Source organism: Muntiacus reevesi, chromosome 2, assembly GCF_963930625.1.
Source record: "Muntiacus reevesi chromosome 2, mMunRee1.1, whole genome shotgun sequence".
NCBI lineage: Eukaryota > Metazoa > Chordata > Mammalia > Artiodactyla > Cervidae > Muntiacus > Muntiacus reevesi.
Genome location: NC_089250.1, coordinates 178,791,652 through 178,810,056, shown reverse-complemented (window position 1 = coordinate 178,810,056; position 18,405 = coordinate 178,791,652). Strand labels below are relative to the sequence as shown.

General features: G+C 45.8%; 1 protein-coding gene across 2 annotated transcripts; it reads left to right on the top strand.

Moving 5' to 3' along the window:
- The first annotated feature begins 5,692 nt into the window (after nt 1-5,692).
- On the top strand, nt 5,693-16,127 carry ZNF789 (zinc finger protein 789). 2 transcript variants are annotated; one of them, XM_065923863.1, is made up of 5 exons: nt 5,693-5,780; nt 9,333-9,405; nt 10,951-11,077; nt 13,398-13,511; nt 14,561-16,127. In XM_065923863.1, the coding sequence occupies exons 2-5, from the start codon at nt 9,337-9,339 to the stop codon at nt 15,571-15,573; spliced, it is 1,323 nt and encodes a 440-aa protein (XP_065779935.1). In that variant the 5' UTR covers nt 5,693-5,780; nt 9,333-9,336; the 3' UTR covers nt 15,574-16,127. The 2 variants fall into 2 exon arrangements, with proteins under 2 accessions (XP_065779935.1, XP_065779934.1); XM_065923862.1 differs by having other exon boundaries at nt 5,711-5,913.
- Nucleotides 16,128-18,405: the final 2,278 nt, after the last annotated feature.

Sequence of the window (18,405 nt, the reverse complement as noted above, 5' to 3'; positions counted from 1 at the left end):
AGGCTTCAAGACAGAAATTGGTGGGGGGAAAGTGAAACTTCCAGGACATGATTAAGAGAAACCAAACAGCATGCCAGTGATAATGGGCAAGGCTGTGAAAATTCAGGCAATGAGGAGACACTGAGAGAGACCTGGGAAAATAACCCAGAAACCATATTTCTGTTGTCTTCATAAACAACACAGGGGAGAATGGGAAGAGTTCTGGCAGAGCTCCTGTGCCATCAGAAGACACAAGCCAGAGAGAAGCCCTACCAGTGTAAGGGATGTAAGGAAAGCTCTAGCCAGAGCAGACCTGGGAGTCCACAGCCAGGAGACACTCCAAGTGGGCAAGAATAGCTTTAGTCCTGGTCATGCCTCGCCATGCCCCACACGAGGAAGAGGCCACATCACTACCTTGACTATCAGAAAACCTTTCATGCACCACCCAGAAGGTGCATCAGAGAATCCACACTAAAAAAAAAAAAAAAGCACAAAATGTAGTGACAGTGGCAAAAGCTTCATACAGAACTCAGTACCCTCATCACCATCAGGTGATGACACTGAGGAGAAACCCCAGTTCTTGTGGGGAATGTGGGAAAAGCTTCAGGTAAAGCTCACGCTTGGAAGAGCACCAGAGGAACCAGCCATAGGAGAGACAGACCCTAGAGTGCAGTGTGTGTGAGGCGGCTTCCAACCTCAGCATAACCTTTGTCTGCACAGGAAAGAAACCCTGCAAATCCTGGATGTATGGCACCAGCTTACTTTTACATTACAGAATCTACCTGGGGGAGGACACTCACCAGCATCAGGCATAGACGAGGTCTGAGGGCAGATCTTTTACCCGAGATACCAGAAAACTCACAGCTCTGGGATGGTTCAACAAGGAAAAATCCTGCACGATTAGATTACCTTGGTCGTAAACTACACTGCCCTCCAAGGGGTGAGGGGAAGGACTGACTACGAAAGGGGGTCTGTGGAGCAGAAGGACCCACCAGAGGATGACAGGAGGACACGGGGCAGGGAGGGGGACTCACGGGTGAGGGGTGGGCTCTTTAGAATCCCAGGACCGGGGAGAGGATGCAGCCTCCCTGGGAGCTGGGCAGCCGGCACTGCCCTCCAGGGGCCAAGATAGGCTGAGGGGTGAATCTGATCTCAGGTGGCCTCAGCCTGCAGAGGCTTGGAGCAGGGTTTCAGCTCCTGAGGTCATGGAATGACAGAGCTGAATCCTGGCCACTAGACCAGTGGCTGGTGACAAGGCCCTAGCCCTTTGGCTTTGCAGGAAAGAATTCCCACAAAGAGGGAAAGCAGTGAAACAGTGTTTATTAGGAGGAAAGACTACAGTACATGTGGATAGACACACAGTGGGCTCGGAGAGAGTCACACCCTTGTGGTAGTTTAAATCACTTTTATGGGACAGTTCTTCCAGTTTTCCTTTGGCCAATCATTTTGATTTGCCTGCTTCAGAGTCCTTATTTGGTGTATCTCAAGGTCTTCCCTCATATTCACAGGCATCTCTCAGCCAAGATGGATTCCAGCAGAGAGGCCTATAGGTAGCTTGGCATCACTCCCCTTTTAACCTCTGAGGAACTTTCCAGTCAGGAAGTCTCCTTGACATCGAGAATGAGAAATATGTGGTCGCTTACCTTCTACCGGGCAGGTCCCAGCCTCCTCTCTCTCGATTTTCCTGCTGTTCTCATCTTGGAGTACTGGTGCATGGGAAATGAATTTTCAACTGCTCACCCTGGGATAGGGGGGTGCCCATCTACCTACTGCCTCAAATCCACCCGTTGCAAGAGGACTTTACAGGGGGAGGCAGAGGTAGTAAAGAATTTAAAGCAGGAAAATGAGAAAGGCGGTGTTTACACGGAATGAAGTCAGAAAATTGCGAGGGAACTTTGAAGTTTCTGAGCAATTTCAAACTCAGAGGAAAAGCTATCCGACCTGTAACAGGAGTGTCTGGATTTACTTGAGATAGGGGCCAACTGCTGAGATTTTAGGCCCGCAGTGATTCCCACACCAGGATGGTGGAGAGAGGAAGGTGGATGGTGCAGCACAGATTTACACTAGAAGGGAGTGTGATCCTAACTCTGAGCGCTTTGCTTCAGGTCCCTAAAGAAACTGCCCATTCCTGCGGAGTTGGAGCGGGTTCTTCCAGGGAGGAGTGGGGCGAGGAAAGCCCTGGTCTGAACTGGGAGCTCTGGGCCGGGACAAGGAAGGGTTCTTTCCTGTACATCTAAAATGCTCATTTTAAGCTCCTGGCTTGAACACGTTTAAGATAAAAGCACACAATTGTGTCTAAAACTAAGGTTTTACTTTGCCAACAAAGGTCTGTCTAGTCAAGACTATGGTTTTTCCAGTAGTCATGTATGCATTTGAGAGTTGGACTATAAAGAAAGTTGAGCGCCAAAGAATTGTTGCTTTTGAACTGTGATATTGGAGAAGACTCTTGAGAGTCCCTTGGACAGCAAGGAGATCCAACCAGTCCATCCTAAAGGAGATCAGCCCTGGGTGTTCATTGGAAGGTCTGATGCTGAAGCTGAAACTTCAATATTTTGGCCACCTGATGCAAAGAGCTGACTCATTTGAAAAGACCCTGATGCTGGGAAAGATTGAAGGCAGGAGAAGCGGACGACAGAGGATGAGATGGTTGGATGGCATCACCGACTCAATGGACATGAGTTTGAGTAAACTCTGGGAGTTGGTGATGGGCAGGGAGGCCTGGTGTGCTGCAGTCCATGGGGCTGCAAAGAGTCGGACACGACTGAGCAACTGAACTGAACTGAACTGAAGGTGTTTCTGCCTATCATCTTGGAAACAGTCTGAATAAAAAGTTGTTTTTGCCAATAAATAAGCAACTACACCAGATGAAAGAAGGAATCCACAACCCAAATATGACTTGTCTTATGAATAAAATACCACATAAGCAAAGCTATCTGTTGTTTCCCCTTACCCCAGGGTGAACGGCATGGTGTTGGATAGATAGCTGAGGCACTAACATGTAAGCGTGTCTTCTCATTTCCCATTTCCCACTCTACATTTCAGCCAGTGGGTTGGAGTTGGAGAGAAATACCGAGCAAGCATCAGAGGTGTTGAGATCAAAATCCATAACCTGGTACCCCAGGAGAAAAACATCCAAATACAATGTAGAGAGTTCACTTTAAAAAATGCAAATGGAATTTTAAAACTATACATATACATATGACCCATAGGAAGACTTAAAGGGAAATTTCACACAATCCATATTTTTCTTCTTTATCATGTATATGGAATCATCAGTTCTGTTGCTCAGTCGTGTCCAATTCCTTGCGACCCCAAAAGTCTGAACTCTTTGGACTGCAGCACACCAGGCTTCCCTGTCTATCACCAACTCCCAGAGCTTGCTCAAACTCATGTCCATCGAGTCGATGATGCCATCCAACCACCTCATCCTCTGCCATTCCCTTCTCCTCCTGCCTTCAATCTTTTCCAGCATCAGGGTCTTTTCAAAGGAGTCAGTTTTTCCACATTAGTTGGCCAAAGTATTGGAGTTTCAGCTTCAGTATCAGTCCTTCCAATGAATATTCAGGACTGATTTCTTTTAGGATTGATGGTTTGATCTCCTTGCAGTCCAAGAGACTCTCAAGAGTCTTCTCCAACACCACAGTTCAAAAGCATCAGTTCTTCAGTGCTCAACTTTCTTTATAGTCCAACTCTCATGTTGTAGCCATGCATTCCAGGAAACAAACTCACTCAGAAGGACAATGCAAATAGTGGAGTGCAGTTTATTATACCGGTAGGCCCAAGGCAGAGTCTCCTCTTAGCCAAGGAGCTAAGCATTTGTGAAAATCTTTTATACCCCATGTGTACGTATCCGAACCCACCACCCCAAATTCCTTGAGACTTACGTAAACTAAGGAAGGGTAAATACAATTCTAATAACCCCATCACTCATGTGCCATGTGCTCAGACAGTTAAACAATTAGCCAATAATCAATAAGCACAAGGTTATACTCTGACAGGTACAGAAAAATTTAGGGCCTGTCTGGAGGAAGGAGTGATTAGTGTCTGTTTTCTCTTAGGCGATGAGTAACCTGGATATGATCTTCAAGATTCCCCTGTCCGGAGGGGGTCTTATCCTTCTGTTGTCATTTCCATAGACGCTAAACACAGAGTTCAGAGTCCATTGGAGAGGTGGCTGAGCATGGTCAGCATGGACAGGCCTGAGATGGAGTCCAGGCCCTATGAATTCCTTCTTCACTCACATCCATACATGACTACTGGAAAAACCATAGCCTTGACTAGATAGACCTTTGTTGGCAAAGTAGTGTCCCTGCTTTTTAATATGCTGTCTAGGTTGGTCATAGCTTTTCTTCCAAGGAGCAAGTATCTTTTAATCTCATGGCTGCAGACATCATTTGCAGTAATTTTGGAACCCAACAAAATAAAGTCTGTCATTGTTTCCATTGTTTCCCCATCTATTTGCCATGAAGTGATGGGAACAAATGCCATGATCTTCCTTTTTTGAATGTTGAGTTTTAAGCCAGCTTTTTCACTCTCTTTCACTTTCATCAAGAGGCTCTTTAGTTCTTCCTCACTTTCTGCTGTAAGGGTGGTGTCATTTGCGTATCCAAGGTTATTGATTTTTCTACTAGCAATCTTGATTCCAGCTTATGCTTCATCCAGTTCGGCACTTTGCATGATGTACTCTGCATATAAGTTAAATAAGCAGGGTGACAATATACAACCTTGACATATTCCTTGTCCAATTTGGAACCAGTCTGTTGTTCCATATCTGGTTCTGTTACTTCTTGACCTATATATAGATTTCTCAGGAGGCAGGTAAGGTGGTCTGGTATTCCCATCTCTTGAAGAATTTTACAGGTTGTTGTGATCTACACAGTCAAAGGCTTTGGCATAATCAATATAAGAACTAGATGTTTTTCTGGAATTCTCTTGCCTTTTCTATGATCCAATGGATGTTGGCAATTTGACCTCTAGTTCTTCTGCCTTTTCTAAATCCAGCTTGAACATCTGAAAGTTCATGGTTCAGGTACTGTTGAAGGCTGGCTTTGAGAATTTTGAGCATTACTTTACTAGTGTGTGAGATGAGTGCAATTGTGCAGTAGTTTGAACATTCTTTGAACATCTGGAATCATAAAAAAGATTAATTAATCCTATCAATTACAATTAACTGCCACTAAGTCTTCTCTTTCTTTGAACAACAGCATTAAGTAGAAAAGTAAATTCTGGATAACATAATGGCATGAATACTTTTATGCTAAATAGCATACGTGTGTATTATTCATTATATTCAATTTTTTATTTTTTTGCCTAGTCCAGGGTCGGCTCTCTAAAAAGTCACTCTGGATTCCCAAAAGGAGGGTTTAAAAAAAAAAAAGGAGGGTTTAAAAATACCCAGCTACTCAAGGGTTCACTCCTAGAAATTTTGTTAACAATCAGTGAGAAAGGAAAGTAGTTGGTGTAAGCATTTTTGAATCCCCTAGCCTATTCTTACATGAGATTAGCGACCTCCAGGGTATGAGTGAACAGGTCGGGGCGGGACCTGGAAATCACGTGGCCTAGACCACTCCATCTGCGGCGGTTCATTGGCTCCGACCAGGAGCGCAGTGCGATGAGACAGGAGTGCCCCGCCCCCTTACCCGCACACTCCCCCGCGACCCGCCCCATCGCTTTCCCCGACCAGAGAGTTGCGAATCCTCCGAGGTTCCTAGAAGGTACTCGGGCGGGGACGCTCTGCTCGGCCTGCGCTAGTGGTCGGGCGACAGACCCAGGGATCTTCCGCGTGGAGCCCTCAGGTGGAGGTTAGCCGAGGTTCCGACCTAATTCCGAGTCTGGCCTGGCACCTCCATAATGGAGGCCAGCTCCATGGCAGCCGCAGGCTCATCCTGAGGACTTCCTGGAGGCGGAGGCGCGGCGGGGGTCGGAGGCGCGGAGGTTTGGGGAGAAAAGAGCTAGTGTGATGGGCGGAGTGGGGTGCCAGGGGAAGCCACGGTGGCCCCGCCACAGATGTGAGGGCTGGAGAGACAACCCCCTTTCCCTCGAATCCCGTGCCCCCCACGCCTCCCCAAACCCCCGGTCTTCAGGGCATTTACCGAGAGACTTCCTGAAGACGCCAGCCTCTGAGTATCGTGTCAGGTCTTTTGACTTTAGAGAAGTACAGAGTCCGATGAACGAATGGCTGGTTAATACTATTGTTTGCTTTGGCTTTGTTTGTGTTAGTAGCTCAGTCCTGTCCGACTCTTCGCGACCCTCATGGACTGTGTGCCCACCAGGCTTCTCTGTACGTAGAATTCTCCAGGCAAGAATACTGGACTGTGGAACTTCCCTGATGGTCCAGTGGCTAAGACCCTGCGCTCCCAATGCAGGGGGCCTGGGCTTGATCCCAGATCACGCATGCTGAAACTAAGACCCTGCAGAGCCAAATAAATACACATTTTTAAAAAAGAAGAAGAATGGGTAGCTATTGCCTTCTGTAGGGGAATCATCCGCACCTAGGGATCCAACCCAGGTCTCCTGCATTGCAGATTTTGTTATAAATTTATTTATGGATTCTGACTTCCAAATGCACGGTGCTCACAGCAGGTAATCTACTTTAGACAGTGAAAGGGTCGATGTCCCTTTCCCAGCCTTGGAGCTATTGATCACAAGTGCCTCCTTGTTTAAGAGGCAAGAGGGCTTACGAACATTGTTTTTAAGGAAGGAGAACAGCATGTGACAGACTTTCTTAAAAATGCACTTACATAAAAGAAGGTTTGCCAGTGGCCAGAAAGACAAGCGAAGAAAGTGGAAATCCTCTGTATCTCATCATTTGTGTACTCCCTGAGAGAAACAACGCTAGATTTATGATGTTAAAAAACCAAAGTGGAGGTCATAGTTTAAGTATACTCCCAGGCCAACTACCCAGAGCTGCAGAACCAAAACTTTTAACTGTCCTAATTTCCCATGAAGAGCTGGCTCTGTTCTTAAAGGAAACTTAAGCTTTCTTCATGTCTGGGTAACCTTGCAGCTTCCTAGCAGCTACAAACAAGTAAACTTGTATGCTGGTACTCTTCTGAAAGGACCGTCAATTCTAGTAACCAGTCCCAATAGAAAACAATGTACTTCCTCATTCCTGTGCATAGGAGGAAAATAATTTTCTCTCTCCCCTTCTGAATACTTAGCTGAGATTCATGCAATAAAAAATGAAAACAAACAAGTTTCTTAACATGTATACATCATGTAAGAGGCTTCCCAGGTGGCACAGTGGTAAAGAATCCATGTACCAGTGCAGGAGATGCAAGAGATATGGGTTCAAACCTTGGGTCAATATTCTTGCTTGGAAAATTCCATGGACAGAGGAGCCGGGCGGGCTACAGTCCATGGGGTCACAAGGAGTCAGAAATGCCTGCATATGCATGCACTCTTACCTTGTATAAACATGGAGATTCCCAAGGAAAACTTATTAACCCCTAAGATGGCTTAGAATTCAGGTCTAAAGCAATCTTCATAGAGAAGGGGGTTGTTTAGTTCCTAAGTTGTGTCTCTTAAGACTGTCTTGAAAGTCATGACTCTTTTGAGACCCTATGGACTGTAGCCCGCCAGGCTCCTCTGTCCATGAGATTTCTCTGGCAAGAATACTGGAGTGGGTTGCCACTTCCTTCTCCAAGGGATGTTCTTAACTCGGGGATTGAACCCACGTCTCCTGCATTGCAGGTGGATTCTTTACCTCTGAGCCACCGGGGAAGTCCTAGGGCAAGGGGAGGGAGGTTCTATACCTGGAAGAGGCTGAAACTGCAGTTAGGTTAAGTATTAGGTGTCGATTTGCTGACATGGGGCTTAGCACAAGTGAGTCCACATGACTTGTGAGATCTTAGTTCCCCCAGCTGGGGAGTGAACCTGATCCCCAACAAGGAAAGCACTGAATCCTAACCACCAGACCACCAGGGAATTCTCCTTTTGCCCCCCACCTTTTTTTTTTTAACAGCTGTTTTAAAGTGCCTGCAGCTCAAAATAATCAGTTTTCCAAAGTGGTATATTAGAGAGTGGCTTATTCTGCCACCTATTTACATGTTTTATAAACTGAAGGGTAAATCCGGAGAGCTTAACTTCTTAAGACTTTCCATTTTGAAGCCTCTTTGTTCGCAGTTTGGTTTTCACCCCATAAACTGTTCATATCAAGTAAAGTCCTTTGAATTTTCTTTTGACAACAGTTGTGCCTGCTCAGTCGCTCAGTTGGTGTCCAACTCTTTGAGACCCCATGGACCCTGCCAGGCTTCTCTGTCCATGGAATATTCCAGACAGGAATACTGGAGTGGGTTGCCATTTCCTCCTCCAGGGGATCTTCCCAACCCAGGGATCAAACCAGAGTCTCCTGCATCTCTTCCATTGCAGGTGGATTCTTTATCACTTGAGCCACCTGAGAAGCCCCTTTGACAACAGTTAGCTCTTTGTATATCATATTTAGCCTAAAATCTCTGATAACTTCCCTAAAATCATTGTTACACTCTCTGAGCTGATTCTGTGTGATGCAGATATAACCTAAGAACGCCCAAATGAGAGCAGGTAAAGGCTCTTCATGCAGAGCTTGCTATACTAAGGGAACTGGCCACCATCAGGTGTTTGGCAGAGACTCAAAAGCAAGCAAGAGAAGCTTTAGAGTGGAAAAAAGGGAAAACTCAACTATGCTGTATTTTGAGGAAATTGGCTTGGAAAAGCTGGAGGCAGGTTAAGTAAAAGAAGGATTCCCCTCCACCCGGCCTCGGGGAACGAGCAAGTAAGGGAACCAGCAAGTCAGGGAACCTGTTCTTTGTTCTTGCTCCTGGCTTCTGCAGTAGGGGCCCAATAAAACCTTGCTTGGAAAAAAAAAAAAAACAGGGCGGGACATCCTATGTGATTTGGTAGGGGAGCACACCTGACTCTTTCTGCTGGTCCTGGATGGAAGAGGGGGATACATGTTAGGGACAAGTTCACACTTGCCACCCAAGTCCTGACTGGGGGCCTGTTGCCGAATTGCTTCTGGTTTGGGTTCCAGGCCGGAGCTACAGGTTGCAGGTTAGAGTTCTGTTTTTTCCTACAGTCTGGTCCCTTGATATATTGAGTCTCTCATTGAGGTGCTGAAGAATATATTCTAGAGAGAGGGAGAGAGCAGAGGCGCAGGTTTCCTAGGATAAAAATTGGAAATTGATCTAGCATCAGAAATTCCTAAGACCATTCTAGCGATTGCTTTCATTGTAATACCACATTCCAACACCAAACACTGTGACTTTGTACTATCTGAGGTTTGTTGGCCCCACTGGCATTCCCTAAAGTCTGTCTAGTGAGAGAGTTTCGATTCGGGGCCGAACTTAATTGTTTTCTTTTTCTCTCCAACTTAGCTTGATGGCCAGGATCCAGCCCCATCTCGGAGACCAGGCCATGGAAGCCATGTTCCTGCCAGTCCCATGGAAGGTGAGCTGGTTCCCCCCGCCTCCACTTCCTTGGTGTAGTCTCAGCGGCCAGGCAGTGGTTTTCACATGACCATTGGGGTTGAGCCATCTTTATCAGCTGGGAGGTGTTTCTTTCTTGGAGGATTTGATGTACAGAGCTTGGACTCTGGGGTCAGACAGGTTCAAATCCAGGCTCTGTTTGAGATGTGTCACTTAATCTCTCTGGGGCACAGTTTCCTTAGTCTGTAAAATGGGGTCATGACAGTAGCTGTCATGTGAGGATTCAGTGAAGTGAGGCTCATGGAGTGCTTGGCAGAGGATCCAGTGATGTTTCGAGCACCCTGTAGGTTTTAGCTGCCATCACCACAGTTGCTCCATGTTTGTATCAGTGAGCATTCTTGGGTACCTAGTGTACCAGGTAGTTCTGTCCTTTGTGCCGGGAGAGAGACTCTTACCCTAAGGAGTTTAGAAGCCGTTTAGGGAAGGGGATATGGAAACAAGCTCATATCATTCTGATCCATTGCATTAAAAGGTACAGTAGAAATTTAGGTACTGAATTGGTAACAAGAGGGAGTGTGATCGTGAGAAGTCGAGTTGAAAAGTCAGGAGACACGTGAGGAAGCCATTGTGACAATTTGCAAAGACCAGTCTTGGACAGGAGGGAGTTCAAGGGGCAGCACTTTGACCCCACTGGCCCAGCGTGTCCACATTTGCTGCGGGAACACAGAGCTCTGCCTGCCTTTCTGGTGTCATCTCCCACCTGCCCTGAAACCAGAGGACCTGCACGTGGGGATGTGAATGCTCTTCCCGCCCCCCAACCCACCCCCACCCTTGTGTATCCTGTTCTTCCCACCCACAGGGAAACTTACCTCTGCATATGTTAACACTCAGCTCAAAAATCATCATTTCTGTGAAATCTCTGATTTTCTGCGGTAACTGTATTGCTCTCCCCTGTGTTCACACATGGGCAGAGGGCTGGCATGAGGCTCAGAAGGACACTCCAGGGGAGGTGTGAAGACTAAAGTCAGAGGGGGGTTTGTGGGGTGACTGCAGATGTCTGTGTAGGTTTTCTTTACACAACTGGCCCAATTAGGGGCAGAGAGAGAGTGGGAACAAGAGGAAGGCAGACACAGGAGCATCTCTGTAAAGACAGGAACAGCGTGTGCATCCTTGCTGGCCTCGGGGAGGGAGGCAGGGGAGGACACAGCTGTTTCTCTGCTTCCTCACTTCACCTCTGCCCTCAGGCACGTGGGGTGTCTCTGCACATGGAGCAGTTCTGACACAAGCTGGGTGCCCCACGATTTGACTTAGTTCTGACACTATCTGAATGACCGCAGCAGAGACCAAACGGCCAGAGAAGCCTCACACACTGACCATGTGTCCCTCTAGAGAGAACATGTGTGACTCTAGTGCAGAAGAAAGAACATGCATGGCCTGGGGGTCAGAACTTGAGTTGAGCTCTGAGTCTGCTGATGAACTGGATGAGCCTTGCCTGTAGGACAACAATAATACTGTAGCCCGCAGAGCTGTGATAAGAGCTGCAGCTGTAATGAGTCTCTGTTTCCAGGGGTTGCTGTCCTTTGAGGACGTGGCTCTGTACTTCACCAGGGAAGAGTGGGACACGCTGGACTGGGCTCAGAAGGCCCTCTACAGGGACGTGATGCTAGACAACTACAGACACATCGTCTCCTTGGGTAATGAGTCAGCTTAAGATTTGACTTTGAGTGTCTACGCAAGTCCTCAGTTTCTTACGTGCAATGCCCAAAGCAGAAAAAGCTCTGAAAGCCAGTTTCTTCATAACTCATTTGGCTGTAAGACTCAACCTGAAGTCATCAGTTGGTTAAACCTGATTTTATCCTGTAGGAAGCTATTTATCATCCTTTTTCTCATTTGGTCTCCAAATATATATACATACACAGATACATACATACATATATATATATATGGCATCATAAATATCAGAGTGTTTGTTTAAGGTTTCAGCTCAACCCCTGTTGAAGGTGGTACATAATAGAAACTATACCCACACTCAGTCACCTTTCTGAAATCTGGAAAAATTTTTGAGTCCTGAAACAAATCAGGCCTCAAAGTTTTCAAGTAAGGGATTGTGAATAATGAGTAGTTTCCTTTTGTTTTAGAGTTTGAAGACATTCATCCCCCAGCCTGAACCCTCCACATCTGTAAGACCTCTAGGAGTTGAAAAGACTGTGGCCCATGCAGATTGCAAAGTCTACCCTTTTCCTCTCTTGAAAAGTCTTTTTCTTTCTTCTGTCTGAAAATGGTTTCCTTCTTTGCTTACACCATCACTGGGTGCCCAGGAGATGATTCTTCACTGACTTCACTTCTGTACCTCCTCCGCTTCCACCTTCCTAGGAGCCCACCCTCGTCTTATTCAATGCAGAGTCTCCTACAGAGGGAGGTTCCTTGATGGATTTTTCTTTCTGGGACATGTTTGACCCCATGCTGACACTCTTGGCAGATTCTTGACCACCTTTGTGGGATTGTCCACCCACCACTGAATGCTTTAATGCTTATTTTTGTTTTGAAAGCATTCAAGGGCTCCCGGACAGCCATGTGATCACTTGATCACAAGGGTCGCCAACCAGTTCACTTAAAACCATTCTGTTCTTCACTAGTACAGTATTGAGTAAGTTACATGAGATATTCATCATTTTTATTATGAAATAGGCTGTGTGTTAGACAATTTTGCCCAACTGCAGGCTAATGTAACCATTCTTGGCATTTTTAAGGTAGGTAAGGCTAAGCTATGATGTTCAGTAGTTTAGGTGTATTAAATGCGTTTCTAACTTACAATGTTTTCAACATATGATGGATTTATGAAGGATGGATTTATTGGGAAGTTACCCTGTTGTAAATGGGCTTCCCTTATAGCTCAGTTGGTAAAGAATCCGCCTGCAATGCTGGAGACCCCAGTCTGATTCCTGGGTCAGGAAGATCCGCTGGAGAAGGGATAGGCTACCCATTCCAGTATTCTTGGGCTTCCCTTGTGGCTCAGCTGGTAAAGAATCTGCCTGCAGTGTGGGAGACCTGGGTTGAATCCCTGGGTTGGGAAGATCCCCTGGAGAAGGGAAAGGCTACCCACTCCACTATTCTGACCTGGAGAATTCCATGGACTACACAGTCCATGGGTTCGCAAAGAGTCAGACACGACTGAGTGACTTTCACTTACCCAGTCCTAAGAAGAGGATGATCTGTGTATATACACACTCACACATGTAGTTTTTTGGGAGGGAGGTGCTCCAGGTCTTAGTTCTGGCATGAAAGATCTTTCGTTGCAGCACACAGACTCTCTAGTTATGGTTCACAGGCTTAGCTGCTCTGCGGCATGTGGGGTATTAGTTCCCTGACCAGGAATGGAAACCTGTGTGCCCTGAATTGCAAGGCAGATTCTTAACCACTGGACCACCAGGAAAGTTCCCAACACACATAGTTTTTAAAAACAAATTCAGATCATAGTTTACATGGACTTTGAATCATGCTACATGTGAATTTTGTATTCTGCTTTAAAATACCTGGGGGGAAAATAAATAAATAAAATACCTGGGGAGCCTTTTCCTGTTTTAAGAAATGTCCTTTGAACTCATGGATTTTCAATATTAGCCTAATATTCTGCCTTCATCGTATCTGGCTACACTTTAATCCTCCCCCTGTTGACATTTCGTTTATTTCGTTTGCACTGTTAGGATTCTGCTGAACATCTGTGGTGCATTAACCTTTGCCCATTAACCTTTGTCCTCATTTCCCTTAGGCTCTATTCCTAAGAGTGAAATGACCATATCCACGAGTGTGAATATTGTTCAGGCTTTCAAGCAAGATGCTGAACTTTCGCAAAGATGGTGCCAATTCCTCTCCTCAGATAATCCTTCTGATTATTGTCCTGATCTCTGCTTGTCGCTGCAGCCCTGCCACCCAGACCCCCAGGGGCAGACTGAGCTCTGGGACCTCTCCTGCCACTCGCTAACCACCACATCCCATTTACTTCCCCACGAGTAGGATTTCCGTTTCCCAAACCTGAGGTGATCTGTCAGCTGGAACAGTGGGAAGAGCCGTGGACCCTGGATCTGCCGAGAGCGGGGACTAGGAAGGCTTCCGGTAGTGCCTGCCCAGGTGGGTGAGGAGCAGACCTGGCCCCTGGGGGTCACGCAGAGTTGGGGACACCATCCAGGAGGCCCCGCCTGCACCGGATACCAAACCCAGAGTCTGGCATGTGCTCTCCTGCTCATCCATCCCTACTGCCCCCTGCTGGTGGTGGCTATGATCATTGCCGCTGTTCCCCGGAGATAATCGCCAGCTGGGACTGGATTTCAAGTCTGCAAAGCTCATCCTCTTTCTCCTGTGATAACGCTCATCCTATTTCTACTGGAGGCAGGCTGGTGCTTTCTGACAGCTCTCGGGCCATTCTAGAGACTCCTTTTCTCTACCCTCATCACTTACCCTTTTCCTGTACTTTCTCTTGTTCCCTTGCTCTGTTTTCCACATCCCCTTGGTGTTTCTTGATGTTCCTGCCTTTGCCTACTTACTGTGCCCTGATGACTGCTTCTTTCTACCCTTTACCACATCCCTCCGCTCCTTGGATTTTCAGCCTCAGCTCTGATGATGTTTTGGGCTGTTCGATCCTGGGCCTCACAGGATGTCAAGCAGCATCACTGGTCTCCACCTACTACATTCCAGCAGTACTACCCCTTGTGGGGAACCATTGCTCTGTTCCATTGCCTTTTGTGCTGTTTCTCAGGTTCCTTTTCTTTTCTCTCCAACACACTGCCTCCATTTTAAAGCAGTCGTTTCTCCCAGAATTGTGAAAAACATGCTTCTCTAGAAAGTACAAGATGCTCCCTCTCTCCTACAGCTATGTGACCCTGCTGGGTCCCAACAGGAAGCTGTTTTCCCCGCTAGTGGAGAAGGGTGTGTTCAGTTCTCACGTTCTCTGACACACACTCTTGTGCATATGTTAGTTGGTTAGTTCGTGATGTCAAGAGCTCTTTCTGCTATGAAAGCTGAGGGACCTATGAAAATCAGAGTACTGGCTCTTTAATATGGCGATGGAACCAGGGGAGCACCTCTTAGCCTCGTTTGAGTCTCTCATATCACACACAGTTGCTTCTTTCCTTTTCTTCTGTGGCAGTCAGGTAATTTGCATATTCTTTTGATTTGGCTAGATTTGGAAGCCAGATTCCATTTGAAAGAGCTAGCTCCAAAGGAGAACACTTCTGAAGATTTAATGTTATGGAAGATGTCCACAGTAAAGCAGAAAACAGCCAAGGAGCCTTCAGAAGAGTTACGTGAATATAATGAATTTGTGGATATTTACGGATTTTCACTCCCTGCTACTGGTGATGAGTGCTGTAGGGACTTCCTTCAAAGCCTTAACCTTATTCACAGTTGGAGAGCTCAGACAAGGACACAGCAGGGCAAATATGATGAGTACGGAAAACCCTACCATCAGAGATCATGGCTTTTGAGGCATAAGAGAACTCTGACAAACACAAAATCCTATGAATGCCACGAATGTGGAAGAGCCTTCCGGCGGCAGGCGAATTTTGTTCGACATCAAAGACTTCACAGTTCAGAGAATCCCTTTGAGTGTGACATATGTGGGCAGGCCTTCAAACAGAAGTCCACTCTGACTGACCACAAACAGTGTCACTCACAGAAAAAGCCATATAAATGTCACGACTGTGGAAAGTGCTTCCGTCAGATGTCATATCTCGTCGAACATAAGAGGATCCATACCAAAGAAAAACCCTATAAGTGCAGCAAATGTGAAAGAACGTTTAGTCAGAATTCAACGCTTATTCGACATCAGTTAATCCACAGTGGAGAGAAACCCCACAAGTGCACTATATGTGGAAAAGCCTTTGGTCGGCACTCAACCCTTATGAGCCATCAACAGATTCACAGTAAACAGAATGCTCACAAATGCAGTGAATGTGGAGAATCCTTTGGTCGGAATGTCGATCTCATTCAGCATCAAAGGATCCACACGAAGGAGGAATTCTTTGAGTGTAGAGAATGTGGGAAAACCTTTAGCTTTAAGGCAAATCTTCATCGACATGAGGTCATTCATACTGGAGAGAGACCCTACAGATGTGACAAATGTGGAAAGTCTTTCAGTTGGCGCACAAGCTTTATTAAGCATCAGGGTACCCACAGAGAGTGGGTATCTGCGTGATATTAACTGGAAAAGCTACCAATTTAAAGCCCAGAACTTAACCACTATGGCAAGTATGTATAACCTGATTGTTTCATGAAAATTAATAAATAAGAACTGTTTTTTCTATGGGGACCCTCTCTTCATAGCCAACCTTTTGGCTGCAGTAATTAATAGAGGACTTCTTGGTGGTCCAAGGGTTAAGACTCCATGCTTTCACTGCAGGAGGTACAGGTTTGATCCCTGGTCCCCCTGGTCAGGAAAGTTCCACATACCACGCGGTGCTTCCTAGGTGGCTCAGAAGTAAATAATCCACCAGCCAATGCAGGAAATGCAGGTGTGATCCCAGGGTGGGGAAGATCCCCTGGAGAAGGAAATGGAAACCCACTCCAGTATTCTTGCCTGGGAAATCCCATGGATGGAGGAGTCTAGCAGGCTATAGTTCATAGGGTTGCAAACAGTTAGACATGATTTAGTGACTAAACAACAACGGTATATATTTATACATTTATATTTATATAAATTTCTAAGGCCTATTTGTGTGTGTGTATATATATTAAATAAATATATATATTATATATATATATATATATATATATATATATATATATATATATATATATATATATATATATATTATGTTTTCTTATGATCCATTTGGTTACCAAACCTGAGATGACCTGAATTTCTTTGCTGGTGAAATAAAGACTGTGTATCCCCATTAGTGTATATATTCACACATTTTGTTCCAATGTATTTGGTTATGGAGTGCTGGCTTCCCTGGTAGTTCATGTGGTAAAGAATTCACCTGCAATGCAGAAGACCCTGGTTCAATTCCTGGATCGGGAAGATCCCCTAGAGAAGGGTTAGGCTACCCACTCCAGTATTCTTGGTCTTCCCTGATGGCTCAGGCTGTAAAGAATCCACTTGCAATGTGGAAGACTCTGTTCGGTCCCTGAGTTGGAAAGATTATTTGAAGGAGGGCATGGCAACCCACTCCAGGATTCTGGAGAATTCCCCATGGCCAGAGGAGCATGGTGGGCTACAGTCCATGGAGTTGCAAAAAGTCAGATACAACTGAGCAACTAACCACAGTGCAGCACATGGAGTATTAGTGCAAACCCCTAAGCAGTTTTATGTAAAATACCTCACCTTTCTACAAACCAAAAAATTCTGATTTTTGAAACATTTATGCCCCAAGGATCAAGGATCTGGGGCTTTGAGAGAGGCACATGTCATATCAGTGAAGAGTAGCTTCAGTACAACTATTGGATTGACAATAAATAACATCCCCGCTTCAAGAGCTTTCTTTCTGAATGCCAAACAGAAGCCCTGATAAGACAAAAAGTAAAAGGCAGCTTGGTTTCCTGATGGCAGCTCTCTGCACAGGTAAGAACCAATCTGGAAATCGGCAATCTACCCAGTTCAGTTCAGTCACTCAGACTTGTCCAACTGTTTGGACTGCAGCATGCCAGGCTTCCCTGTCCATCACCAACTCCCGGAGCTTGCTCAAACTCATGTCCATCGAGTCAGTGATGCCATCCAACCACCTCATACTCTGTTGTCCCCTTCTCCTCCTGCCTTCAATCTTTCCCAGCATCAGGGTCTTTTCCAATGAGTGAGTTCTTCCCATCAGGTGGCCAAAGTATTGGAGTTTCAGCTTCAGCATCAGTTCGTCCAATTAATATTCAGGACTGATTTCCTTTAGGATTGACTGGTTGAATCTCCTTTTCAGTCCAAGAGACTCTCAAGCATCTTCTCCAACACCACAGTTCAAAAGCACCAATTCTTCAGCTCCATCATTATGGATGTCCAACTCTCAGATGCATACATGACTACTGGAAAAACCATAGCCTTGACTAGACGAACCTTTGTTGGCAAAGTAATGTCTCTGCTTTTTAATATGCTATCTAGGTTGGTCATAGCTTTTCTTCCAAGGAGCAAGTATCTTTTAATCTCATGGCTGCAGTCACCATCTGCAGTGATTTTGGAGCCCAAGAAAATAAAGTCTGTCACTGTTTCCATTGTTTCCCCATCTATTTGCCATGAAGTGATGGGACCTGATGCCATGATCTTCCTTTTTTGAATGTTGAGTTTTCAGCCAGCTTTTTCACTCTCTTTCACTTTCATCAAGAGGCTCTTCAGTTCCTTTTCATTTTCTGCCAAGAATGGTGTCATCTGCATATCTGAGGTTATTGATATTTCTCCCAGGAATCTTGATTCCAGCTTGTGCTTCATCTAGCCCGGCACTTCACATGATGTACTCCGCATGTAAGTTAAATAAGCAGGGTTACAATATACAGCCTTGACGTACTCCTTTCCCAATTTGGAACCAGTCTGTTGTTCCATTTCCGTTTCTAACTGTTGCTTCTTGACATGCACACAGATTTCTCAAGAGGCAGGTAAGGTAGTGTTATATTCCCATCTCTATGAATCTACCCTGAGGAAGAGCCAATTACAGGCAACAGGCTTCACTATAGGCGACTAGCTACCTGCCCTTAAGGCTTTCCTTAGGCTGTGACCAAAAGCTAAGCCATACAGTCTGGCAAGTGGGCCTCGGACAATTAAAAATTATTAAAATAAACCCCCTGCTCACCAAAATGAATCCAGTGTGGGTTCTGAAGGGGATAGGATGCCAAGACAGATGCTTTAGTCTGATCATTCAAAGTGGCAATGTGATCTCTGCTCACCAAGATGAATGGCCACAGAGGCCCCCCAAGCCATGTTGTCATCATCTGCTGATGATGCCACATCCACTGTGACACCTGATGGGGCAATAATGGTTACCACAGACTGTTCAGAATCCTGCCGGGAGTTAAGCTTGTGAGAAGCAAGGGCTCACAGACTCCACCT